At 45.8% G+C, this 27,936-nt stretch overlaps 1 protein-coding gene across 3 annotated transcripts; it reads right to left on the reverse strand.

Annotated features, from left to right (window-relative positions):
• Positions 1-30: 30 nt before the first annotated feature.
• On the reverse strand, positions 31-27,767 carry LOC121589830 (gonadotropin-releasing hormone II receptor-like). 3 transcript variants are annotated; one of them, XM_041909010.1, is made up of 9 exons: positions 26,765-27,767; positions 10,337-10,527; positions 8,467-8,694; positions 6,205-6,406; positions 5,318-5,471; positions 5,036-5,232; positions 3,645-3,761; positions 2,379-2,647; positions 31-1,072 (listed from the first exon to the last, which is right to left on the reverse strand). In XM_041909010.1, exons 1-9 carry the CDS (start codon positions 26,973-26,975, stop codon positions 869-871), a joined length of 1,773 nt encoding a protein of 590 aa, XP_041764944.1. In that variant the 5' UTR covers positions 26,976-27,767; the 3' UTR covers positions 31-868. The 3 variants fall into 3 exon arrangements, with proteins under 3 accessions (XP_041764944.1, XP_041764943.1, XP_041764945.1); XM_041909009.1 differs by having other exon boundaries at positions 3,618-3,761; XM_041909011.1 differs by lacking the exon at positions 3,645-3,761.
• Positions 27,768-27,936: the final 169 nt, after the last annotated feature.

Here is a 27,936-nt window from a genome sequence, read left to right on the forward strand (position 1 = left end):
GGTTGGATTTAAATTTTGTTTTATTTCTCAGTATGTTTCGCTCCTTTCGGAGCGATACCATGCAAACTGGGAACAACGTTGTGCACTTTTGCTGCAGCTTATCGTAACACGCAACAATTCAAATGACACTGGCGCACGCTGGTGCGCACTGCTGCTTCACCAAACATGCGCATTCCATCTAGTAGGAATATCTAGTTGATTGGATTTAAATTTCACTCATCAATTATCCATCGAGTTTGTACATTTACTATGTTAAGAGCTATTCGTAGGAAAAATATGCACTCCAGTTCTGCTGTATATAAATACCTATGCACACGACAATCCTGCGGTTCTGGGTTCCGTGACACAATCTGCGTGTACCATTCCGATTTCAGTTTCCGGGGCTTTTGTCCCTTCTGTCGTAGGCTATCATTCCGTTGCTGCAAAATGGGGCTGTGGTTTTGCTTAGCGTAGTAAGTTTGTATCTAGGTTTTCACTCATCACAAGTCACGTTTCGTCCTGCCAGCCTGCCCTGCCACATCGCTGCTCGTAATTCCTTTTTAATTGTACTTCATCCACTCAAACTCCTGCCTGAAACCTTCCCTTTATTCCTACACTTTACGCCCACTTCCCCGGCCCTTTATTTTGAGTTAATAAAATTTGAAAAAGTATTTAGCATCTGTTAACATTTTACATCCGCTAGCTAACACTGAAGCGGGTGCGCGGGCGAGCGCAAACCGTCTCACACCTGCTGCTCCATGCGTGCCGGTATCGACCGGTGATGCTGATGGCGGGCGTCGATGGTTTTAATGAGCCCGTTGCGTACGACTACCACCGTCGCGATCGCCAGCGAGTCGTACTGGGCGGCTCACCAGCAGCGCTGCGATCATCATCGCCAGCCGCCCGTGTCCAGGCTGCGGGTCAGTCCACACTCCACCGAGGAGTCGAGCTCGTGGGGCGTCGGATCGGAGTAGAAGGACGGTCGGGACAGCATCAGCGAATGCTCGTCGGCCAGCATTGCGAACTCGCTGTAGCTCGGCTGGCATCCCTTGCCACTGCCGCCAGTCCAGTAGCCACCGGTCCGCGCGTTGTGCTGCGAACGAAAGCGAAAACGAACCGTGCGTGAGTGGGATAGTTATGTTAATTCAACACCCACGTCCCCCCCCCCTCCCCCAAAACCCAGCATGATGTGGTTCTGCCACGTGAGTCCACGTGGAATGTCTATTGCCAGCACCTCCCACGTCATCGACACGCGGACCAACGTCGGAGCGTGTGAATCGGATGGTCCGAAGAAAGAAAAAACCGGTAAAAAACGACTTCAATCAAAGTCCACTTGAGCTGAGAAGTGGCGAAGAGAAATTAACACACAAATTGAAACTGGTTTCTTTCATCTTTGTTTCGGTTTCGGTGGGATGGAATTTGCACAGGCGAGGCTCGTTTAAGAACTGTGGGGATTCACACTGCGAAGAAACTTCAGTCTAACGAGGTTTTAAAGCACTGCTGAAGCTGTGCTTTATCGAAATAGAATGACATAATCATACTTTTACGCTGATCTGAAATTGTTAAACGCCTGAATGTATGCAAAATATCTGTTAAATACATTTTATTCTTTCTTATCTTCTTAAGATCCAGGATAAGGAGCTTGTGGATCTCTTTTACCACTAGACTCACGTTGCCATTGAAGTCCTTAACACGTGTCATCGATAAATGGATTATATAAGGAAGAGACAAAATTGCGTTGCATACATTTAGGCGCGCGAACATTAAACACGGACGAACGTTGAGCTAATCGCAGTTATATCGCAAATATTGCAATTGGTAAAGATATGAAAGATGCGTTTGAGTGAGTCTAGGTTGGGTATGACAGTTTCAGCACAAACTCAATCAAACTACCTAGAGCTAGAAAGCTGCTATTCTCGCTCTTCACTAACTATGTGCAAACAGCTCGTAACGTCCAGTTCCGAGTACTTTGTGTTTGTTGTTTCATCTGCTGCGATTGCTTCATTTTGCACCCGTTCTTGGCCGATGGAATGGTACGGTACCTCAGGGCTCCCGTATCGATGCGAGTTCGATCATCTTGCGAACCCACGGGCACCCACGTCCGACACGGAGAAAACAACCAGCTGCCGAGTTGTGAGATTAGCAACTGTAGAAACATTTGCATCAACAACCCACAGCACAGCGGTGAGTTCGAAGAACTTTAATGAACCGTGCAAAAACGTCATAAAAGTGGAGGTGAACAAAAACAAAAACACGTGAACCAGGAAGAGCCTGGTGTGTCGTATTAGCTCAATCAAATGCCGTCAGCGTGTCTTTCGGAGTGTTTAGCTATCACACACTTGCGCAGCAGATAGCGTAGGATAAACAAAATGAGAAAATAAAACCACACACACACTTACCTCTTTTCCGCCACCCTTGCGATGGATTCCCAGCAGACCGCTCACCGATGGTCCTGTTTTGCTTCCTGTCGCTGACGTGTGCTTTGCCGTGTTGTTGTGATAGTTGCCGTTGTTGTTGGCGGTGTTGTTGCCACTGCTGAGCCGATTGTAGAAGCGGGTCGTTGCCGTCGTAGCCAGGCCGGAGCCACCGGCAATTACCCCGCTCGTGCCGGGACCGGCTGCACCCGCACCGGCGCCCGTGCCACCGCCCGTCGAACGCAGCAGGGATGCTGTGCGCAGCGAAGCCCATGGATGAAAGTAAAACAAAAGCAAAACAAACAAAAACAAAAAAAGAGCAATCGAAGGAAAAAAGGAAGAGCGCAATCAGTTACAGTCGTTGTGCTGGTGGTGCTGGTCGATTGATTTTGTGCACGGTGGAGCGAGTTAACGAGCGGAAGGAGAGGAAGTTGCTAGCGTTCGTGCCCGAAAGGCTTCTTTGAACTAGTTCCTCGAAACCCTTGAGGAAAGTGGCTGGGAAGAGTTTAATCTGTGGCGTCTGATAATAGTGCCACTGTGTAGTTGTTGGGCCGTTGGGCATGAAACGTAGCATTAAAGTAGCACGAGAGCGAGTTTCCTAGAATCTTTGGGGATGACATACCAACATAAGGGCTGTTGCGAGGTCGTTGAAAGAGCGTTGAACACTTAGCTTACCCGGCCGAAATGGGATGTTAATTATATTGCTCGAGCAAATTGCCCTCAATAGATACAATATGTAAATTGCATTAGTTATGTGGAGAATCGAATTCCAGTCAACACATTAGCCCGATCATAAATTAATCGAGAATTAATGCTCCCGCAAGCGCTGATCCTTGATATCAAAACAATCCCGTGGCTTCACAAACAAATGTACTGCAAACTGTGCACGGGACTTATCGCGCAACACTGAGTTGAATTGAAGCATAATAGAATCAATGCCAAAGCTAATGTTGTGACACATTCTATCACAAATTGGTGGTCTTGTTTTTAGTGTGCTAATCCATTGCTAATTCCAACCACGATTGCATTTATGCCACACTGTGGCTGCTGTCTGCCAACAGCATTGCAATCACGCACATACACCGACTGGCTGTGCTCCATTGCCATCATTGGAGACCAGTCCAGCAAGGACGTGAATGGAGACGCCCAGTAGCTCACGAGCGCACACGCGTTGTGGTGTGCACGGTTTTGCGGGACGATTTTGGGTTATGCCGAAGTGTGTACCTGTCGGTTGTAGCAGGGCAATGGTACCGTTTTGGTTGAGATGGTTCATCGTTATGCTCCGATGGTCCGCTACCAGCAGCTCATCCTTATTGTCCCGGCCGGTCAGACGGTCCGAGTGCGGTCCAATGATTCCCGAGACGGCATCTGCAACGAGAACGGGCGTTTGATAGGATGCATCACAGTGCCGCCCGTGGTGCGGCAAGGAACGGGGATCTCGCTAATACTATACTTGTTGAGGGGGGAGTGATACAATCTACTATACAATATCGGTCTAAATGCAAATGCAAATCATCCCACGGTGAATAATTCGAACTGATTTGATTAGTGGATGCAGATTTGGGTAAATATTCACGAGCTACTCTAGTTTGTGTCGCTAGTCGGGTGGATGCTAAGAGACGAGGAACAAAAGGAAAGGAAAAAGGACACCATGCATACCATGCGTATACTATTCTACTTCGTAGGCAAGCTCGATTGATTAGTCGGAATAGGGTGGTGGAAGAGAGTGAAGCTCAATCACTAGAGAGAGAGAGAGGCAGAGAGTGGCACGGATAGTTCCGCATAGGATAGGCTAGTTAATGAACTGGAACTATCGATTAGGTTTATCACTAATACACACTTAATGCCGTTTAAAACATGAAAACTGCAATCAATTTAGTAAAAGCGGAATTAATCTATTAATTACACAGGAGCGTTTTGTCGCACGCTTTCGTTTCGCACTTTGCTGACTTCCAGGCGCCGATAGAACGCCTAAAGTTATACAATTTGTCTTTCAATTTATGTGCGTACTTTGATTAGCAATCGTCGATGGAAATGTTTGTAAGTTTCCCATGAACCGTCCAAAGAAATTGTCCTGGCAATATGTGGTCCTGATAACCCTGGGAAGTAGCAGTATTTTCATCCATAATTCGTTGAACCGGTTTTAGCTTTCGTTTCAAGGTGAAATCAAATTGCACCGTCCGCAGCGATGAGTGTGTGTACAGTTGTAGAAAGCTGCAATTATTATTGGGAACGTCTGCTCATACATACACGAGATGATAGGCGAGTTCGAAGGATCTAATATCCAGTTCTTAGTCGGCGGCAAACAACATCCTCGTGCGGAACATTCTTCATGCAATTTTCTAACCATTTCCGTCGCAGTAGAAAGCAAGCACACTACCATAGTAACAACAAACTAAATGAGATGTTTTTCAAGAATACTCATGCAAAACCGAAGGTTCATTTTTTGATCCCATCGCTGCTGGCATCTCAACCTTTTTCCAAGAAAAGGAATTATAGTCAGAACATACACACACAGTTTCCAAAAACTCGGACGGGAGCCGTGGCCCCGCCCCTTTCGACGTGGGAATTCTAGGGTCTGTTCTATGGGGAAGCATAGCACGTGCACTCGCATGCAGTCCCACCACCACCCGTATACGTACCTGTGGAGCGTCGCTGGGCTGCATTGGGTGTTTGGGCGCCACCGAGCGTGTTGCGGCGTCGACAGGGTAGCCGACATTTCATCGCGTACGACCCGTACACTAGCGGGTTCATGCACGAGTTCGAGACGGCCATCAAAAACAACCCGTCCTGGACGGCGACGTCCACCTTGGCGGCGCTTTCCCGGTCGAACATGTACCTGGAACGAACGAGCGCCGTAAGTTTTCCGTTAACACATGCTCCCGTTATCACGGGACAAGCTCAACCCTAACCAATGTACCTACCAGAGGGTCATCACGACGTACGGCGTCCAGCACCAAACGAACACGACCACAATCGTGATGGTAAGGCGCAAGGTGCGCTGCCGGGCGCGTTCGATGTGCGTTAGGTCGTTACATCGCAGCCGCATCGTTCCGGTGGAGTTGGAATCGCTCGTCTCTGTTTGCAACGGGTGGAACCGGAAATGGGGTAATTAACTTCACGAAACTCTTAAATGGCGTTTTATGGCGTACATGGTGTTTCTAAGATTTCAACATTGCATATCTTTAGGCGCAGTATTTTGAAAACTGTGGGTAAGCAGCACAAACGCCTAAAGTTATGCAAATGTAAATCAAATTAACTTTTTATTATTATTATTAAGCGACTTTCGTTGCCCTTCTGCTGTAAGCAATAAATAAACATGTTGTTTACTAAATTATTTACAATATTCGCCATGTGTGAATAAAGAGCAACATGAATGGAATAGAATTTGCCGCTTAAATATCCAAAAAGATTAGGGCAGCAATTGAAACGAGCTAATTGAATGAGCTTTTGTACTGTAACATGAAGCTCTCACAATACGGAGGCACTACAGCGCTCACACGTGTAGATAATACAGTTTATCCATGTAAGTGTGTATGTGTTCTTCGTTCCACCAGTGCAACCACTCGTAAACTTGACGCTCTTCACCGTTAGGTACGTTCGTGGTTTGAAGCACTCTTGAACCCGTGGTCGAGTTTCACCCACGCCGCAGTGTTGGCATGAGCTACTCGCATGAGCTAATCGTACAGAGGGGGCCCGGTGCAAAAAAAAAAAACAACAGAAATTGAAAACAGTGCGTGCTACCGCTCGCGCTTTGAAAGCAAATTGGAATGTGAGCGTTTTACACAGTACGGGCCCGTTAACGACTTACCCTTCTCCCGCGACCGGTTGGAGATTTCGCACAGGATCACAGTGTAGGCGCCACTGATGATCATCAGCGGCAGGAAGTACATGGCTATCACGCAGAACAGGTTGTAGGCCGTCTCGAGCCCTGGCGTAGCGAAGAAGCCGAAGGTGACGCACTGCGTAAACCCCGGCACCTGTGGATGTTGCTGCACGCGGAAAATGATACTCTGAAAGGGGCGAGAAGAGATAGAGTGATGCAGAGAGCTGAACAAGCGGGAAACTGCGGCGAAACCCATCCGTGGGATGTGAAAGTGTGGGACAATTAGCTACTCGAAACGCAAGCGAAAGGATGTACTGCGGGTGACGCGTACGGTGATGGTTTAGGATGAAAATAAAACCAAAGTGAAACAGGACAGCAGCCCAACCTGGTGCTCGTTCAACACAAAGCAGACAATGTTCATTTGCTTCGCTTTGCGGAAATGGTAAGCATCGAGGTGCAATGGAAGGGGCAGCAGCACGTACGAAATTCGGCACGACCTAAAATCTTATCCCGCTCCTTGATGATGAAGCACTTTCTGTCTGTTTCTCTGTCCTTCTCTCATTTGTTGCAAATGCGATGCTGACCCATTGGGCGTCTCGTGTTTGTACGCAGCAGCAAATGTACGCAGCGCACGAAAATCCACCACGACCAGGAGGACGTTAATTCACAGAACACTCAACATTGTGGCCGGTGACAGAAGGATACATTCGTGCGGGATATTCATTTATATTCGTCTGTCGCTTCATGCCAGTCGTACGCGTCTTGCTCTCGATGGCCAGTCAACAAGGGATTTTGGGCGGCCGACGTGTTCGGTTCGGAATGGGGACTACGGGAACGTCATTGTATTAGACGTTGTAGCGTAGTGTATACTTGGTGGAAAACAGAGAGCCCCATTAGCAATGGGACACAGCATAAGCTCTAATAATAACGGGTATCTTTGCCCCGTGGCATCGGCGTAGCGGGGCAAAAGCAGTTCAATTTTGCGCAACGGCCCTTGCAAGACCGGCTGGCTGTGCGTACTGAAAAAAAAGTATTGCGATGCCGGTACCGCTTGCACACGCCATACACACTAAGCCAGCCTGTCAGAGAGCTTGCGGTTTTTGGGAGCAAGTTTTATTTCCATCTTATTCCCATTTGCAGAGGAAAAACGATCCCTTTTTTCGGGGACTCCAGCGCACTACAACTGTGCCGGGGCTTGTTGGTCAGATAACTTTGTTTCTGCCGAACGGTTGAATACACTATTGAGGTAATGAGTTTAATAAATTGGCATTGGGAAAGTTTTTTAATTACCTGGTCAGGCCACGACCGAGGGACAAGACACAGTGGGAAAGCTCGTTTTATGACTCGTCCGAAGCTTTCGCCATGTCCGAGCGAAGTTTAATTGGATTGCTCGTGCGGGATTTTTCTCGCTGCAGGTTTGTTTTGTTTTTAATGAGACGGCTGTAGTGTTGGTTTTTACTTTAGCGACAGACACCCATTAACCATGTTTTTTTTGCGCATTTGAAGGATGTGTATTTCAAGAAGGGAACAGCCGGAGATAAATCATCATGGTTGGTAGACAGGCACACTGCCGAACGAGCAAATGAAATTAATCGCGTGAAGTTCAAATTCGTTCCCTGTCAAACTTTCCCTAATGCACGCTAAGGTGTTCAAATTGCCGATTCAAATTTGCTGTAAATGTCATGTACAATCAAATCATTATTCCGCTTTGACGTCCTTGACTCGTGTGGAGTTCACCGAATGTGTCAATAAAAAAAGGAGATAAACACATATTTTCCCGAAACGGCGATTGATTGATTGCGCAAAGCATTTATTGCGTGTGAAGTGACAGATGTGTACGTGCGAAACAGAAGTTCGACCGAATCCAGAATAGAAATACAGCAACAGGTGTAATAATAGCTGCAGGGAGCTGCTTAAAGTGAGTCTGTAAGCAGTAAGCTTTATCCTCATTCGGTTTGAGACGAGGAGAATGAAAAAAATAATAATAAAGAGCGCCTGTTTTCAACGAACTGTCGAGTGTGACGAGCAAAGCGATTGAACTTTGGAATAGCACAGCCGGGGACGAGGGAAGAAGTCAAATAATCTGCACAATCTCGTTACAAACTCGCTGAAAGGGAAATGATAAAGGCTCGTCGCTGTCGCTGTTGTTGTCATTTTAAAGTCCTTGCCTTACAATAAATGAATTCGCATCCTTTTCAATGGGAATGGCTCGGGGATGGTTCGAGTGTGTGTGTGCAGCCGACCTACCTGTGGCATCGCGTTGACGAACGCGATGAACCAAGCGCCTCCGAGCATAATTTTGCCCCGCTTCCGGGCGGCCGACACGCGCAACGGATATATCACAGCAAAGCAGCGGTCGAGCGACACGCACACCAGCACGTTCGAGCTCAGATACAGACAGAAGGCGCGCATAAACAGGAACACCTTGCACGCGACGTTCCCGGCGTGCCACTGCACCGTGATGCGCCATCCCACCTGGAAGAGTCGGAAGAGGGGGAAAAAAATGAAGCAAATTATAGACACACACATACACACAATGGGTACTGTAACGAGGAGAAATGATTTTGCGTGAGTGGAGTGTAGAAAAAGAGGGCAAGAGATGAAGCGGGTTTGGATGGGAAAGGAGATGCAAAGTGAAGCTGTAAGAGCAGAAAAGTAACACCGATCCGTCGTAGAAGCACGTCCCTTGCGAAAGGGCACATGGCCGCGAGGTCAAGGATCATTTCGGAAAGGACATTTCGATTGTTCACACTTTTTTTTTACATTTTGCCCCGTCAATTCAGTAGGGTAAACACATTAGTAAACCTAATGCAGAGACACTGAATTACAAGTGGTTTTGTGATCGTGGAAAATCATCATCGCCAAGCGAAGCGTAACGTTCGTGAGTGGAATCGTGTAGCTCAATTTAATAGTTATTGACATTCTTTTTTTTTAGATTAAATTATGTTGTCTTGTCGTTGCAAATCAAAAAGTAAAAGGAAATAAGGTAAAGCAGCAACTGTTCTGAGCAGCTGAATGCAATTGGGGAAATGGCAGGATGTTCCCGCCACTGATGATTGATTGTGAAAGGGAAAATAGTTTGCATCGACTAGACGAGGCAGCACTTCCGTAGGGATGGTTTCCGATTCCGATGGCAATGGCTGCAGCTGCACCATTGCAAGACGCGAATGGAATCGTACTGCCGTGACATTTTACCCGTCTGCAAATGTTTGACAAGGAAATGCAATTTCAGTTCGCCCTGTGCATCCGCTGGGTTGTAAAATGAAAAGCGACAATCAGACCATGTGTTTTGCCAACAAACGAGTTGCTCATGGGGTATGAATTCCTGGATCTTCAGAGTGGGTGTGTCGTGTGTATCGTTGGAGGAAAATAATATATTACATTATGTGCACGGGAAGATACCCTTCTTTGTGTTAACATGAACATGTGATGCAGCAATCCACCCACAAATTACGCTTACGTAGGTAGACAAACATTCGACATTCGCTTGTGCAATTACCATGCCTCTAGGCTCCAACAAACATCAGAGGAATGATGAATGGCGACGTCACTGCCGGACCGAGATGATGTGCTGATACAATATTAATTTATTTATAGCATAACCAATGACGGTGGCTGCTTCCTGTCCGTTGAGTTTTCGTGGAAAATCGATTCTACCATTAGGCGCCGTACAAGCTTCGGGATGGTTCGGGACACTACACTACTTAGTAAATGAATTTCTCCATTGGAAAACTCATTTACTAACAGATGATGTTGATAGTGGAAACGTGAACATAATAACAAAAATAATCTCGGTAGAGCGGTGCGTTGAGTGAAACTAAACTTATTTCTATCGTAACAAATATGCAAAAGCAAACAAATACTTTCCCAAGCGCACGAAGCTTTTTGCGCACACAAAAAGGAAACATGCGTTTGCATTTTAATGTGCGAATCGTGTTTCCATACATCGACCGTGTTTCCACCTCGCACATACACACACACACGCTACACGGTACGGTTAATTTAATGCGAAAAGCACGTACCCGTGGTTATGCCACATTCAATCAAGGGGTTTTACCCGCTCTCGCGTGATTGGTGGTTTCGCTTTGCCCAAGCCCCACTGAAAACTTTCACTTACCTCCAGTGGAATCATGATGAACGCAACCATCAGATCGGCCACCGCCAGATGGCAGATCATGAGGCTGACGCGGGACCGACGGTGGCGCCTGGAGCGGAACAGTGTTATGACAACCGACAGATTGCCGCCGGCCGCTATCACAAATAGGACGCAGTACACGATGATGACGGCCACGGTGGAGTCGGTGTGCCCTGCGAACGAGAAGATGCAGTGTGGGGTTCAGTTGTGGTGGCGTGTTTTGGCGTGCCCCGTTGCGGGGGAAAACTCTGCTGCAACTTGAAATGTAAGCGCCACCGAGCGCAACAAGCTATCGCGCCAGGCAGTGCCAGGGAAAGGGGTAGATCGGTTACAGCGTAGGACAATGTTGTCGCAGCGAAGGGTAGGGTCGGATGGGGGGGTTAGAATGTTTACTCCGTCTCACAGTCTGAAGTATGTGTTTGCTGTTTGCTCGTCTTAAATATCTATCTCAAACCGTTGTCGGGCAATCTAGGCAGGAAAGAAAAAGCCTTGGGGAACTTCTGGAAAGATGGGTCGGATTAAGCAAAGACATAAGCGGCTCACACGATCCGGTGCTTATGGTGTGTTGGCAAAGCCAATGGCAAGTCTTGCAACAGCTTATGAACTGTGGATTCGAAAGAGCTGTGTGATAAATCAGATTATGTAGTTTTTTTTCAGGAGCAAGAACATTTTCATTAATAGTGTGTATGATGACTTCCAATAGTTGAAAGTGCCTGAAAGTATGCAATTTCCGTTACAAATCTTGTCGGTTAAAGACAGTTATCGTATGTCCCGTATTGGCATCGTTGTGCCCTTTGCATGTATTTCACGCCTTGCTGAATAACCTTTCCTGACCGCAAGTGGCTTTTCCAACTGTAAGGCACATGCTGGAACAAAGCCATGTTTGTTCTGGATGATTTGTTATCCCCCACCGACCCTCTGTTGTGTAACTAATCGTACCTGAAAACGATCTGCTCGGCTCGGAGCGTAAAATTATGCCTTTGTAAATAACCTGTATCGTTGAGGAGCTATTAGCCCTGAATGCATTTAATTGACTCTCTTCAGTTCTTGTCAATCGTTTTGTTATGTTTTAGATCAGGTTACACGAACAAGGCAAAGCGAAAGAGGAGTTAGTGTTTACCATTTTATCCAAAAACACTGCTCAAAATATGCTGAGAAACACGACATGTGTGTATGGGTGTGCAGTCGATTGGAACAGCAATAAAACAACAGAAGTCAATCAGTGTGCAATAACGTTGATATGATCGATAAACTCATACAAACATGGTTTGCGCCATTTCTGTAGCATCAACTTTGGTTCGGCAAAAAGCAGCAAACTTGATACTGAGCCCTCTAACGAGATAAGATGAGAAAAATGCCTGCCGCTGGGTATGTTATTTTCCAGCACCAGCATACTTTAGCCCCAATTGATTGTGAGCGCACTTTAGCCTCAATTGATGTTTTTCTTACCTGAAATAATATGCTTGATTCAATGGCAACCGTGCGGCTGTTTAAACCACTTTACCGGGAATTTCAGCATATTTCGATCGCCTCGCCATAGAAACGTTCAATGGTCGTTGGCCACCTTGGCGACGCTATCAATCGAGAGGAATGTTTGATTTAGCGGTTCGCTTCCCTGTACTCTGGCGGACGTGTTTGGTGGCGTTCTAATATGTGTCTGATTCACGATAATCATTTCCAATTGCTTCGCATTACTTGCAATTTTTCCATTCCTTGCGCCATCGAACATTGTTTCCTTCTCGGTACGATCTAGGAGATACACGATAAGTGTTCCGCTGAAAACAAACCTCGCCGTACTGACAGGTGTGTGTCGGTGTGCCTTGTTAAAAGTGTCAAACAAGGTGTCACAAAACAAAGCCACCGTAGCGTGGTAAGTCTTTTGTGCTGCGGATTGCATACTGCTTGGAGAAAAGACGGGCGCCTTACGGTATGCAATGTGCATGGCAATAGTATCTAGATGGGATGTTGTTTTTTTTCACAGTTTGCTCGTCACTTTTATCAAAACTGTCAGCTGGAGTGATTTTCCGGTTTGATTTGCCGATTGGGATCTTTTTTATTGGTTTTTATAAATAACAGTATTAAACGTGGCATACACAACACCGTTCACTGGACAGGTGACACTGTTCGCACTCTTTGGCGGAGCTGCGTCGCAGGATTTTCTATGGGAAGAACGTAATTTATTTTTATTTATAAGATTGCGGAACGATAATGGATCGTGACTGCGGAATAATGCTTGGTGCGTGCCGGATGTGCCTGAACTACGAACGGAAGGAATGACGTCATACGTCACCCGCAAAAGCTAGGGCGGAATAGTCTAGCGGTGCCACGTTTGATTCGTAGCCAGTTACAGCATTCTGCGTGGGCAAACCGAATGTTAGGAAACAGCTAAACAGTAAGAGAGCTATCATCACACCTGTTTGTGTGCTTGCCGAAACATCGCTTCATCACTTGAAGTTTTTCAGATGGTAAGATTTTTTGTTTGATACACATTTGTGCTATCAATGGAAGCTTGATTTTCCGAAAAAAAAGATGCGATATCAAGCAACAGAAAAGTTATTTTCCATCCTTCTCCATTCGAAGTTCGACCATCAAAAGATGACAAGAAAGTTCATTATTTGGAGCAGTGTGGAAGTGTGGGCAATTAGTTCTCGATGCCGTGAGTTGGTCACGGGGTGATGCAGGTTCGGGTGTGGGTGTGTAGATTTCCATAGTCACTGATGAGATTTGCATAATTGAAAAGCTTCGCGTCGGGATTGCACCAAGCAAAAGGCACAGCTGCATGCTTTATATAAGTTTGCGGACGAAATTTGCGCAAGAAATGTGTAGAATTCGAAGAAAACCAGCAAAGACAAACGACGACCACCAGCTCGCAAATGCTATTGGTCTTTCCATTCCGAAGTCGTTATTTGCCTTTTAGCACCTCGTAAATATCTTCGCATCGTGCCAGCTGACCGGGAAAAGATCAATGATTCTCTCCATCGTTTCCATTCGGTTGGATTGATTTGTGGTATTGGTGAACAAGCGTTTAATTGGGTTATTGCTACAGGTCGTGTATCAAGGCTTCGCCTTAGCGCACCAGGAATTGCCGGGGGCAATTATTTACCCTGATGGAGAACAGTCGGTGATTAGTGTTGCCTGGTACGACTATTTGTATTCACATTTAGTGTCGTTTGATGTGCCAGTGTGCCTCAACTTCATTCGCCCGTGGAAAGTGGTTTTCCTATGTGTTGTTGTATTTAACTTTTGCTTGATGGTTTGTAGACGAATCGTCACATGTTGCATCCCAACCTCAGTTTAAAAAGCGTTATATATACTTTTTCTTTAGCAGAATTCATTCTAACAGAGTGAAAATAGCAAAAAGTACACACACAAATAAAATGAACTAAAACTTGAAACATGTGTATGTGTATGGACAAACGGACCAGCGATGAATAGAGTAATTTAAGCAGCAGTAGTGTGAATCTCGCAAACTGCTGAAAAATACTTTTATGCACCATGTTCAACAGTGGTTGAATCGTTCAGCAAATTGCATTATGTTGCACAGGAATAAAAGTTTTTCCCGCACAAAGTTTCGACGTACAATTTATTGCAGTTGAATTGAACAAACATATTGAAAAAGTTAGTGCCACACTCCTAACACTCGAGTGCAGACATAACATATATTATGAGAAGGAGAAAGGCTGTGAAATGAACAGTATTTTCCACATGTTGAGGTGCCTTATTTGATTAATACATTGTGCATGTCCCCCTAGCCACAGTTACACGAATTTAGGGACGGATTTCAGAGGATTTACTTAGCATTGAACGATCCTAAAATAACAAATCCATGCACAAACAAAATAACATTTAAACTTCATCCTCCAGGCCGCCGATAATGCTCCAACGATAATGGCACAAAATACAATGCCCTTGATCACACGCACAATTTATCGACGTCATCTTAGCTGATCCTTGGACAAAGAGATTTTTTTGGTGCGTTAACGAAAAGCTGTCGATTTTCAACGCGATTCACGCGATTGTTTTTGCCCCCAGGCACGCCGCCATCGATCGACCGGTTTCTAATCACGAAGGTAAATGGAAAGTTTCGCTTTTTATTTGACTTGTACGCCCCCCGTTCGCGCAATATGCCCGCCATGCAAAGGTTCCCCGCTTTCTACCGCGCGAAAGAATTGTTGTTTGCTCGCTCACATCCTACACACTTCTGGCCCAACAAGTTCTGCGCAAATTTTTATCAAAGTGTCACGAAAAAGAGCATCATGTTGGGTTGCGGAAAAGGAGCGAGCTATGAAAAAGGAAAGTTTGTTTTTGCGCTTCTCCGCTGCCCGCGCGCGCGCGCGCGCGTATGGAATCCGCTGCCAACATCGGGTGGTTCAGCACAGTTCACCTAAGAAAAAGTGATGAGTAGGTCGCAAAAGAAATTAAACTCCGTGAAAAGTGCGTTAAAAAAATACCAAGTAAAATAAAAGCCTTGCTCGCTCACAAAATTGATACATCGCATCGCGTGAGACGCGTGTGTTTCGGCGAGAAATGCTTAGAGTTCCACGGGGTGTATTACGCGTCGGTGATGGTTTGGGGCGTTGTTTGCTTTACCGCTTCAGTTTGGTGGCGGTTCAAAGAATCATAACTTTATTTTGCCATTGCTTTAGCCCGCTGGTGCGGAGTCATCTTGTTTTGGTCGGCGCTGATAAACTGTTCCGCCTGTAGATTGATGTAGATTGAAGATAAATTTTTCTCCTTCCCAAAATATAGCCTCGACCAGATAGTACACCAATCTCGCTGCGTGATTTACGAAACTTTTTGCACCGCAAGCACACACACACACTCATACACTTATGGGTCACGCAGGGTGTATCCAGCGGTTTGGTGGGGAATGAACTGAACTTTAAGTGCTTTTCGGTTTCAATTTGGCGTACGAAACTTAAAGTGTCTAGAACGTAGCCAGGTTTGCTCGGAAAGCCCTTATACCCAGCACCATTCTGCTCGCTGAGGGTGCTCTGCATGGTCGATGATTGGTTGGTTCTTCGTTCGGCGGTAAATCGTTTGGTATTGGTCGCAAGTTCAAGCCGGCTCAGGACGTAAATTGTTCAGTTTGTTTTGTTCATTTTATGGCGCGGACAAACGCTCCAAGCCTCCAAAGCTGCAGGGAACACACGACAGCGCAAGGAGCGCATTTGGTTCGCCTCGGGAGTGGAGAAACTTGTCCCATTCGGTTTACAGTAACGATGAAAGCGATAAAAAGCACCCGGAGTGCGACGAGATTTTCAAAGACTAAACAATTAATTTTCATTCGCCTGGTCGCTCGGGATAAATTGCTACAATTTCTCTTCATAAATTTCTGCAGTTGGCGATTGTGCTTCCAGGCAACGTGGCTATTCACAGCGAGTTGCTGCGGTACAAGTGAGCCGTTACTTGACTACCATTTGCACAGCCGGAAATGACTAAAAAGTTGGTCTCTCCTCTTGGTAACAGGTTCGTTATCATCGACTTGGCGCGCACTGGGCCTCAAGAATTTAGACACAACTGCAAACCTGGGCAACTTATACGCACTGCACAACATCAAAGGGACATCTTTCGTCCATGGTTTTACAATTACGTTTTCCATAAGCCGAGGGGAAACATTAGCAGATTTCGGAAAGCAGCTCTTTGCAGATATTACGAAAATGCTTCCTGCATGGCTTTTCTATGCGTCCACACAATAAACATTGCAGTTAGAAGTTTTTTTGGATAACTTTGAAATGCTTCAATTGTGTAATTTTTACTTTGAATTGTTCTAAACAAACCTGTACGTTAAATGCAAAAATGATTCTCACTAAAACATCTGAAGAGCACCCAGGGATTTTTAAACTATACCATGCTTTTGATGCCTCAAACCAATTTCATACAGCACTATTTTTGAAATAAGGCTTTATCAATAAACTCACTCTCAAGCTTAACGAAATTGCATTTAATAATCTGTTGATCGAGCAAAATGTTGGAATTATATTTGAGTCTACTTAATATTTGCCCCAATTACACCACAAACTATCCCATCAAAAAAGCTTCCCACCGCATGCAGAGCATATCACACATGTGAACCATACGCCACTTGACAAAAACACGGCACAACCGCTAACGAGTTTGGGGGCTTTAATGTGAAACACCATCATGACCCCAACCCCTCCCCACCCAGCCCTACTAGCACGGTGCGAAAGTGTATTGATAATGTTGCTGGCAAACGGGAAGCTAATCGGTTCGGCCGGGTTTGTTTGGCATGCGACCAAACAGGTTGCTGGCAAAGTATAAACCGCGCCAGTTCGTGATCGAAAATCGCTCGGCAGTGTTGCGGGCCAAACGGTGGTTAATTTATGGCCATTTGCATCACGTGTCCAAACCCGGTTGCCAACTGTGCCGAGCCGAATGACCGAACAGCGTGCCCATAAACTTTGCCCACGCGAGAACGCTAGAACCCCGTACCGGCCCGGAATGTGCGCTTTGGCAAGAACCCATTACGTCCAACACTTTGCGGAATTAGTTTTACACTTGCAGATGAAGCCGGTCCGTGTGGGATTTGTGCACTCTGTATACTGTGAGTAAATAGCTGCCCGGTGCCAACTGGCAACGGCTGAGGTGTCACCGCGTTTCATGCGTCGAAGTGAACCGCTGAATTAATGCGAATGGAAATAAGGACAAAATTTACGGTCGTACGTTTCGCACTCTGAGCGCGACACATGGTGCATAGTACAGGAATTTGCTCTCGTTGCGCTTTTCAGGTAGCAGAAACTCATCTAAAACTGCGATTAAATGAACTGCATTCCAGCACGGAGTAGTGCGCAACACTGAATAATTTGTCAACGACAGTGTTGATGAGTTTACCGATACTAGATGCTAGGAGCTGCTACGCAACATTAGCATCTGTTTCATCAGATTGCAAACATTTGCTCCAGCTTCGAACCAGTATTAACAAAATACATTAACCATAAATGACATGCTTGTGCTTAATGAACGATTCCTCTGCGGGTAACAACGCACCATTTCCCAATCGACTAAGCCAGACGGACCGCTTTTTCACATCAACAAACGCGAACACAACAATTTCCATGTCCCGGTGCTGGAGCTGTCTGCCATCGAAATCGGAACCACACTGCATTCAGCATCGTACACGCCGACTGTCCCGGCGCGAATAAGGGTATTTAATTAAGAACAGAGAAACCAGACTGATGCTGGTAGCGCCACATACGCACACACACACACACGACCGTTGGCACAGTTGGCAGTCGTTTGGGGAGCATCATTTCAGCCCTTAATGTGTTTGTCGCTTGCACACGGACAGATCGGGGAGTTGGTTTCATGCTTTTTGCACCCTCCCCGCGATTGCGCGACTGGACAATTACAAAGCCAGGCTTTTTGTGTGCAGGAAATAATTTTTCTAGCCGATAAAGTAATCTGTTAGAATTGTTTTTTTGCTCCCCTGGCCGGCCGGTTTTGTGTGAGTGAAAATGACCAGATGGTACACAATGGCGAAGGCTACCGTTGTTGGTCACCGTTGTTGGCTCCAGTGGGAGAATGTATTTTGTACGTACTCGGCAAGGTTTATTCCAATTACGAGAAATACGATTATTTGAACCGAGTGGCTCTCTTGCTATTGTGTTACGTTGCCCTTTGCAGGACGTGTAAGCGTACGGATTATGCAGTTTGCTTTTAAGTACTTTGAATGTATTTACCCTTTGAAAGAAGCCGGATACCAGGGAGTCGTGCAGTGGTTCAGTAATCTGTTAAATAAGGCAACGTTTTTATTTACAACCAAACCAATGAAACGAAACATTGGAAGATTTATATCAACAATGCTTGAAGCTTTCCACAAATTGCATACGTTACAATGTGTCTTGCTGATACATCTCATCCTGAAAGTATGCAACCTGCTCAACAAACCCCCATTTAATCCGGTATTACAACGCATGTAAGCTTGATGAGGTTGCTTGTTTTGCTTTCGAAATAAAAAAAAAAAAACAAAACCAATCAATTTTCACCGCTTAAGCTCCCGACCCGAGAAATCAATTTGCAGTGCAAACGTTCTCATTTCTTGGAAGTATGTTTTTAAAACTCTTCCATCGCGCTGCTATTATTAGTGTGATGTGCACCGGTACGATTTGGGATACGATTTCGTTTGAGCGGGTAAAATAAACACCACGCTTTGCCGGCTGAGCAGACAGTGTTGATCGTGGAACACCAATATTTGTATTTCATGTAACCGGCTCCCAGGGCTTCTCCTCCCCTTGGTGGATCATACACGTGTCTTGTCTTGAGCTTGGTGGTGATAGAAAGCATTTTTTAGAAGTTTGCATCCATTGCGGGCAGTTGTCTTGCACGAACGGCACAGCTGAAGTGTTTTTTGGACTGGTAATAATTTATGAGCCGGTTCGATTGATTAAATTGTGTGTCGCTTGGGTGCACATGTGTTCTTAGTGGTTGCATTTGGGGATTAATGATACACGTATTTCACGTCCGGGATTTCAATCATGTTTAGTTCGATTCCGGACATGTTCCGCCCGTTGTGTTTAATGATTAACGAGGTCTTTGTTGTGATGTCGTAGACGGTTTGACGGTAACAATATCGTTTGAATAGATTTCATTCCGAGCTTCAAGCACAACTGAAGACAGTGATTGGGGGCGTGTACTCATTATTGATTGAAAGTTTATACGCTTCATTTCGCCGGCTCTGGTCGTTGACATCTTGGACGGTGCTCATCGCTTCCCGGGTCACGTTTTCCGCCTATAACGTACTACAGTGATGGGCTAGAAGTACGAACAACTTATCACCCTGTCGGAGATGAGGCCATGTTGTTGGTAAAACAAGTTACAGACAGCCGGCCGGTAGATCAGCCTACCCTCGGAGGACCGATGCTCATGTTACAGCTCCAAAAAGTTAGCACTCCGTTAACTCTTTCATGCAGAACTTTGTAGATTGAGATGTCACGAAATGAAAAAACGGGACCAGAAAGGAAACCTTTAAAATTGAAGTCTACAGGTTTGTCCCGCGAGCATTACCTACAACTCGTACGCCAGTTAGCAGCAGCAGTACTAGAACGTACAGCAGAATGGTACGATATCGTAACTAATCTGCTTTGCTTGATACAGCAGAGGGAGAGAATACAAAAAAACACCCATCAGCCGCTATAAAGTATCATGCCATTTCTTCATGTAATAATATGTTTAGACAGCGTCAGAATGGAGGCGCTCGCGAACAGAGATGTGCCGGGTCGACTTGCAAAATCTCAAGAGTGCGGCTACCACCCACTTCGAAAAGTCAACCCAGGCACTACTGCTTCGCTTTTCAACTCGGCCCGGCCGAAAGATTTTTTGCCCTTGTTTTCTTACCCTTGCTTATTCGGCTCATGTTCATCTCAGCCCATGTCATCAGCTTTCAACCGCAAGCTATGCTTGGCAGAGAGTGACTACTAAACGGATCACTAAAAGGATTAGAATGTGCTCCCGCACCGAGGAGACCAGCCCAGAAGAAAGCGTCCAAATAAATACGGTACCGGTAAAAGTGGTTGTTCCCTTTCGGTTTCGCCTTTCCCGGCGAACGTGGGTCTGCCGGCATTGGACCGGCGAACGAAAGTGAACCGTGGCTGCTACCATGTCACGTAGAGCTAAAGAGATTTTCCACCACCTTAGGCACAATGCAGCACAAGTGATTTTACAGTGTGTCCCCCCGCCCCCGGCAAGTCATAGTGCAGCTTTTCACCTGTCGCCGACAGCGCGAGGAGGAGATAGGGAACAGATGGTAAGCAATGGAAACTATTATTCAAAAACCCGAACAACCACTCCAACTCATCCCAGGAGGCGAGTCTTGAGTCAGGTTGGCAAAGAAAGTACTGTAGCGCCTGAAATTATGCAATTTTACACGTCGCTCTGGTAGCTGTTTCTTCAGCTTGTACGTCTGCTCGAACAAGATGCTAGTTTCGAGTCACTTTAATGCCCCACCGGCGGTGAGGTAACTTGATTAACTTTTTGTTCTGGTTGGTTGACGGTAGCTAGGTTTTTAGTTCATTTGTAATTTAATTATTATATCATATTAGCCAGAGAAGTTTTCCGAATGGAATAAACCGTTTGCATGAATGGTGGGAAAATCAAAAGCCGTTCGGCATAGCCACAAACAATGGCTGGATTACCTGCATGTACGCTTATTAATTTCATACACGCAAGCACCAATCACTATGTACATTTTTGTTTTGTGGAAAACAAGGAAATATTTATGATGAAATACATTTTTCACCCTGTTTTTAACAATAATCCCAAACCCAAATGAACAATGGCAGTAAATTCGGCAAATGTAAATGGAAGATGCGGAAAAATGGACCTCGTTTGCGAACCAAAGCTTTACCTTTGTGTGAAAGTGCATTGTGAAACACAACCAGATAGAAGCGAAAAAAAAAAAAGATGACGAGGACCATAACCACAGGCTGACATCGTTAGCATCATATACGACCAAAAATCTCTTCATTCTTTCATACTGTGCTGTAGCCCCACGTGAAGGGGAGAATTTTAAACCACACGAAAACTCTGTTTGTATTTCTCTACTTCTTTTTGGTCGCTCTCATCAAGAGCAATTCAACTCGAAAGTTATGCTACCTGGCAGTGCCCTTTGCCCAAGGCTGCACGAGCCACGTGGGACGGTTATTTTGTAGGTTCGAAAAAAAGAAACCAGCAATGCAAATGTTTTTTTTTTTTTTTTTTTTTTTTTTTTTTTTTTTTTTTTTTTTTTTTGTCGAAATGATCCTTTGACCTTTCGTTTTGTTTGGTTTGCTTGTGGTTACTTTTGTTTAAATGGTGAGGAGTGTGGTTTCGTGCAATTCCGCGGTAGAACACTCTCGGTACTACCACCCTTTGGGCAGTGAGCAGACAGCTGAGGCATGGGAAAGGATGCCGGCCCACTCACGGACACTTCATTAAAGTCATTGCTGGGGTGTACGACTTGGGGTGTGGTTTTATTAAACATTTGCCCAAGTTTGCTCTCCACTCGTGAGGCATACGTCTCTTTCAGTGTTTGCACAAAGCCTGTTGATTAAACACAGCCACCAGCCGCATTTAAAGGTTCCTTTCTTCGTGCTCAAACCACACAAAGCGAAGCACAAAGATGAAAGAAGTAAGCTTCCTTGTCAGCGGTGGCGCATCGATCCAACAGTGTGCGTGTGTGGTACATTTCTGTGAATAAAGCTCGGATGTTTATTAGAATTCTCGTCGGCTTACAAGAATTATGCCAATGAGTGCTGCTGCAAGAGCAGCTCACGCACATACACTCACTCGTGCTAGAGATTGCCAAGCCATTTTCCCAGCAGACAGCCGATTATGATTGTCTAAAACAAACATGAAAGCCACGCATAAAAAAGCGGCAAAAAATAAGCACCCAAAAAAAGACATCCTAAAATGGCCCGCGGCGCTAATTTCTTTTCATTTCATGCCTCGAGTCTTAGTCACAGCGCAATGCTCCGAGGCCCTGGCTGGAATGGGTGGAAAAATCGAGCCGCGAGTGAATCTGGCTGAAGCTTAGCTTGTCATTTTAATTGCGAAATGTGCTCGAAAAGGATTTTTTCCGCATCCGGCCGGAGGCGTAAAATTTAGCTAATGCATTGCAACGCGCTCGAGCACCGAAATCGTTGGTACGGCAGGCAGATGAGTCTTCTTTCTCTGTTGTTGCTTCCATGGAAGGCCCCAAACAATGGAGGAAACAGTTTTTGTTTTCTGACCGCAGTTGATGATGGTTTTTTTCTCTTCTTCTCCTGAGAACTCTTCCCATTTTTTGTTTTGGCCGATGAAAGAATTTAATATTAATGCGACTTTTAATTGGAGTGAAAGGGGCCGAAACGTCAATTTGTAAAAACTGGCTTGCCGAACAATAGAAAATGGCTTCATTAGCATGCAAGTTGCGGCGTGAGTTGGATCGGGGAAAATGAGCAATTTACCAAAAATAAAAAAAAAATAAAAGTAATAAAACAGTTTTTTTTGTAGTAGCTAAAGGATGTTGCTTCTGTAATGTTCAGGGTAGCATCTGCGTGCCTAACCGAAGGTGAATATTTCAATTTAGCGGAACATTGTATACAATTTTTTATTTATTACACACATTAGTTACATTTCCACCCCCTTTTTTTGTTCTTTCTGCTTTTCCAAAGATTCATGGGTAGCTTTTCCCGTCAGGTTCAGCACGTTTGCCACCTTTCACAACAATTCACTGTCAGCACCAAATGGAGCAGCTGATGCTGAGAACGCAAGTCTCAGTAGAACGGGCGGAAACCCTCTTAAAAATAAATTATCCTCTAATGGAGGTGTAAATTAATTCTATTAATCGCCTCAACCTTTACCATAACGCTCTTTAAATCCACTCGACGGTCGGGCACGTTCTCGAGGCTGCAGAACAGGTTGACCGTAGATAAAAAAAACCAGTGTATCATCGTGCGTTAAACGCCATGCCGTACTCTCCTCTAGGTTGCCATAAAAATTAAACGTGCTTCCAAATGGTGACGCTGCTCTTGAGCAGATTTATTCCGTACCGATAAGGAGGATTGAAATTATCAAACACATTTGGCTTCGTTCTTACGGCAGCCACCGCAGGCAACGAGTTTTACTTACATCAGCATAAAGCTGAAACCGCAAAAGAACGTGAGGATCATCGGAGTGATAGACGAAAGCTTGCGTCCGTGTGTGTGTGTGTGTATGGTAATATAAATAATCTAAAAATAACACAAGCACACACAAAAAAAAACAAACACACTCCTGGCAGTTGACATTCATTTCGAACCAGGCAGGTGGGTTATTGATATCTGTTAAGGGGTGGCGCACTGTCTGCCGCCCGGTCCTGACAGCTCGATGTATCTCTTTTAGATCCCATAAAAAGGTTTCATTACATCCTGTGTAAACTTTCTGCTCGAACCTCGAGCGAGCATCACGAGAAGGAGGGTGATGTTGGGGCGGCAAATAAAGGAGAAAAAACACGATCCAAATAAACGCTCCACCTGCAAAAGCAAGCACCTACGTGCGGCAACCTTGCTCTCGGATGGGGTTGTATCATGTACGATGAGAACATGATAATGCTTACCTTACCGTTCCGTGCACTAACTTTATCTTTCCCCCGTGGTGTGTGTGTGAGTGTGTTTGCCTTCTAGAAAGGGCTGTGTGTTGTGGTTGCGAGCCTGTGATACCACATGATAAATGCACCCAAAGCATGTGTAGCAAGAGCCGTGTGGGAAATGGGCCGACCATAAGTCTTCATCGAACGTTAGTCGGTAGCGTAGAGCTCTTCCGAATCAGCCTTAGCTCGGCTACTTGCTTCTTGTACACGCAGGCCCAATGTACCTGCATCAAACACGGACCTTCACGTCGGAAAGGGTTTAGGTAGAATAGCATTAGAAGATGGTGTTTGTTTTTTTCCCTATACTTTCTCAGACCAGCTGTGCTCCTAGCCGGAATGTGAACATATTTTATAGCACACCGTTTGACAGCAGTATGCGACCCGTGGGAGTCGGACCGATCGCAGGAACTCAAATAACGCTGGCCACCGAAAGACGTTCAGGCTAGGCTCTGTTGCTTCCCATGGCCGGGCGATAAGTATCATCTAATACCGATTGATGGTGCACTTTATGGCACAATCTTGAGCCAGACCGGATTGGCCCTATCGGCATGAACACTCCCCGTGAGGCGTGAGGAGATGGTACGTGGTTCATTCGCTGCGCTGTGTCTGACACTCCGGCAAGGCTAAGTGGGTGTAAACGAGCCCACAGTATATTTATTATTAATTTCAGGGCGTTTACGGGCGTTCGTTTGATCCCTGCTGGTAAATAAAAATACCGTCATGATTTATGACTGGCGTGGTTTTAATAACCTTCCGCCTTGCGGGCCTCGCGAGCTGTAAGGTTGTACCCGTTGTGCATTGTTGGGAGGGGAGAGGAATGTAGCATGCAATAGTAATTGTCTATTGCTTTTTTTGATGAATTTCGTTGCATACAATTGCATTTTTTTGGCGCCCGAAAGGGTCGAGAAATGGCCAAGAAGTACGGGCGTATCCTTTACGCGCAAAATGGTCAATTGAAGGATAAGTTTAATAAGTATTTGAACACGAATTGTATTTCTTAGAGGCGAAAGCATCTCACATCCAATCGTGTTTCAGCCGCTTCACGTCAGAAAAAAAAAAACATAAAATAAATTCAAACATTTGTATACTGTGTTATTTACCGAAAATGAAACGAAACTTAAATAATAGATAATTGCTATTTAATTGTGATTGAATTTTCCAAGAACTCCGGATGCTCTTTTCATCCGGAATTTGTAAGCAAATTTGAAGTACAATTTCGTCGACTAGAATGGAGGTGGTGAGATACTACAGGATGCTGTGGGACGTAATTGAGATTCTCGCTATCGTGCACCCACCACACCGCATCGATTTCCGATAAATCGAAGCCATACTGCTGGCGTGGTGTACATTCTATGATAGGATGCTTCGGTGTTGACGTAAACGATTTTCTTATCCTGCACAGTGATCAGAGCATGCCCACTACCCCCCGTATGCTGTCATGTGTTTGATTGAACGTGCCACCCACAAACATGTTGTTCGCAGGGCGAGATAAGGAACGCAAGCAATCCAATCGCGGTAAGATCGAAACTACCCATTAAAGCGAAAGTCTCGTGGAAAGCGGGTTTCCCCCGCAGCCTTGAACCGCTTCCGACTGTTACATCCGCTTGCCAGGTTTCGATAGGGAGCGAGCGATGAGATTTAAATTTGAAGAGAAACGTTACGGCAAGCAATTTTCCCATTCAGTTGCGATGCGAACCGTTACGGCGGCTTCGGAGACAGTTTTCCACTGGTGATGTTTTTCCCAATTGAATTTCAACCCCAGAAGGGGAAAGGGTTCAAATGCGATTAAATGTTATCACCAGCTACCCAGCAGGCACGACCAGTGTTGGATGGTGAAACGGAAAGCCACAGCCGTTGGCGCTGGTTAGCTACTTGTGTCAAACAGATTGCATAAATGCGGGCGTTTTCTCTTGTTCACTTTGTTCGGGAACGGCGATTGAACGCCTAAAATCACACAGCATTGTCTCATAATTAGATAGTTGATGCTTGTTAACCCATAGTATCACAGTCGGAGCTACTAAGGTAAATGCTAATTGAAACGATTACAATTGAAATTTCACCCCAGCCATGCCATGAACCCTTTTCCACCGCGAGCAATATGCTGTGATTTACATTTTAACGAGCTTCGATTCACTTTGTGTACTGTCTACTGTCTACTTACAGGGAGACAATATTCACACGGCACAATCAATGCTGCAATGGGTGATTAAGCATATTGGCCAGATAGAACGGTAATTATGCTTAAACCGATGGCACACCAACTACCTATTCAAATTCGAAATCTCACATCACACCATTTACGTGGAACTCAACAAACCTCGGGGCTTGGAGGTATATATTTGAGAGCGTAACTGAGGAATGTTTGACCCAACCGTTCAAACCGATAAGCGGGAGATTTGCACCCACGGATTTTCAACATATTTTCCGCGAAACTAATTAGTGTGGGCGTGTAATTGAAATTCCTGTTGCGTTAGGTACGGGTGTATTGTGGGAATGGTGAGTTTAAAATCAATTGCTTATTCCAGCCTAATGGCATTATCAGCTATCCCATAGTTAATGCCGTTGCAATTGTAATTGACTAAACATCTGCAATACAATTTATACTGAAAATTGGGTAAATGAAATTCCAAATCATCTGGGATAAAAGTGCGAAAACATTTCAACTGTGTCCCAGGCATGCAGGAACGATTCAAAACCTACCCAATCTCACTTTGAACTTTGCCGACTTTGGTGCCCGACTCGGTTCGTCGTTTCACCTTTGTCGAGGAAAGTTTGTCCCCGCTAGTTGTTAAGCGAACTAATTTGTAACCATTGCACGGAACTTATTGTTATTGCTCCACACCGAGCTCATAAGCCTCTTGACGGAATGGTGTGGTGCGCTAACCCTTACCGTCGCGAGCACCGAACGGGTTGGATCAGGACGGGAAGGTCGGCCGTATAATTTATGCCCTAAAATAAACTACAATGTGTAGGAACAATCGGCACCGGACACGATCGCAGCAGTTAGTGGCGACCTTTGAAACGCCCGTAAAGAATCGCTACTTGTAGTAGGACATTTCCAAGATAAGGCGTCCTCTATGCCTTGTTTCCCCCTTTGTGCTAGACTGCTGCACTGGCAAAACGCACGACTGCGGATAGAGCGTTTTATGGCTTCCTGCAGTACGGACTCCACCCCAATCCCATATCCGTGCCGATCGTTCCATCAGCCATCGTGAGTGAAATGTTACATGCTTGGCATCAATAATTTGCAGACTGACCCAGCAAAGCGGCACACCGTACTGTCATACCGCTATGCCCCTCGTTACCTGGCGCTGTGATGGTGACTTCGGTGCCATTCTTGTCCAGCCCGCCGAGCAGTCCGGTACCGTTCGGCGCGAGCCCCCCGAACCCGCCCAGCCCGTACGGGTTGGCGCCGGAAAAGTTGGCCATCGCGGCCGCACTTTGAAGATACTCCTGCAGATATTCATGCTGGAGGGAGATATCCATGATGTTGAGTAATCCGGCTGCCAGGTACATCCAGACTGGTTGGCTGCCTCCGTGCGGCAGCGAGTTCAGCAGCGAGCGCACAAATTCATACACACCGCGATGGGGGGGGGGGGGAGAAGCTTCCACGTCAAGGGGCGGTTGTGGTGTTAATTTTCACTTGGTTTAGTGTAAATTGCTCACTTGCAACACCGGGAGGAGGAGGCCATTCGACACTTTGCAAGATGGCCGGTGGGGAATTCTTTGGCAAGAGCACAAGCGACACGCACGGTCGCTGTTAGGTATCCGGCATTCATGCCACCACCGACAGGGATGTTAGACACTTTATGAAACACACAAACACACTCACACACAAACACCGTCACCACACAGCACTGAAATTGCGGTGGCACCGATGCCACACAGCCTACTCTGTTTTGATACCATCAATCGACCGAACGATAATCACTTTTCTCCCGCAATTGCAATGCGATTAAATCGATCCGTTTGCCCTATGTCGAACGTAATCCTACTGCACTCACTGCACCGAGTGGGCACCTCGATCGGAGGTTGATGATATACGGCTACATATCAAGCTGCATCTGCACTCGAAACCACACAACGACACTGCACGCTTCAGATACACTGGCAATGGCATCGTACTGCAGCGCTTCCGTTAACTTGCAGGAGGTTTGAATTCACGCGGGAAAGCAACGAACTAATCCGCTCGGATTGCGTTTGAACAGTTGAGGCTCCTTCAATTTAAATTTATTCCACACACGACACAACACACGAGCTGTTCGGCCACGGTCGAGACGGTGACTGAGCTGGCCATTGAAAGGTGTCGCAAGGATGAGCACCGACTGCGGGCTGGATGCTGGATTGGCTCCAACCTCGGAAAGCCTTACCCGGGTGGGGAAATGGTACTCACAGACAGCCACCGTTGGCGGTACATCCTGCGGCAGTGATTCCCCTGTTTCGCTGGCGCATGCGAAGTAACCATTTTAGCCCGAAC

The sequence above is a fragment of the Anopheles merus genome, chromosome 2R (genome assembly GCF_017562075.2).
Source record: "Anopheles merus strain MAF chromosome 2R, AmerM5.1, whole genome shotgun sequence".
NCBI classification, from domain to species: Eukaryota; Metazoa; Arthropoda; class Insecta; order Diptera; family Culicidae; genus Anopheles; species Anopheles merus.

Bases quoted from the DNA above. Each gene is read 5' to 3' on its own strand.
- LOC121589830 (XM_041909009.1), bottom strand. From the start codon at position 26,975: ATGTACCTGGCAGCCGGATTACTCAACATCATGGATATCTCCCTCCAG. The intron at 10,528-26,764 runs GTAACGAGGGGC...TCTCGTTCGCAG, and splicing joins AGTCACCATCACAGCGCCAG to GGCACACCGACTCCACCGTG. The intron at 5,233-5,317 runs GTAGGTACATTG...CGTTCGTTCCAG, and splicing joins TACGTCGTGATGACCCTCTG to GTACATGTTCGACCGGGAAA.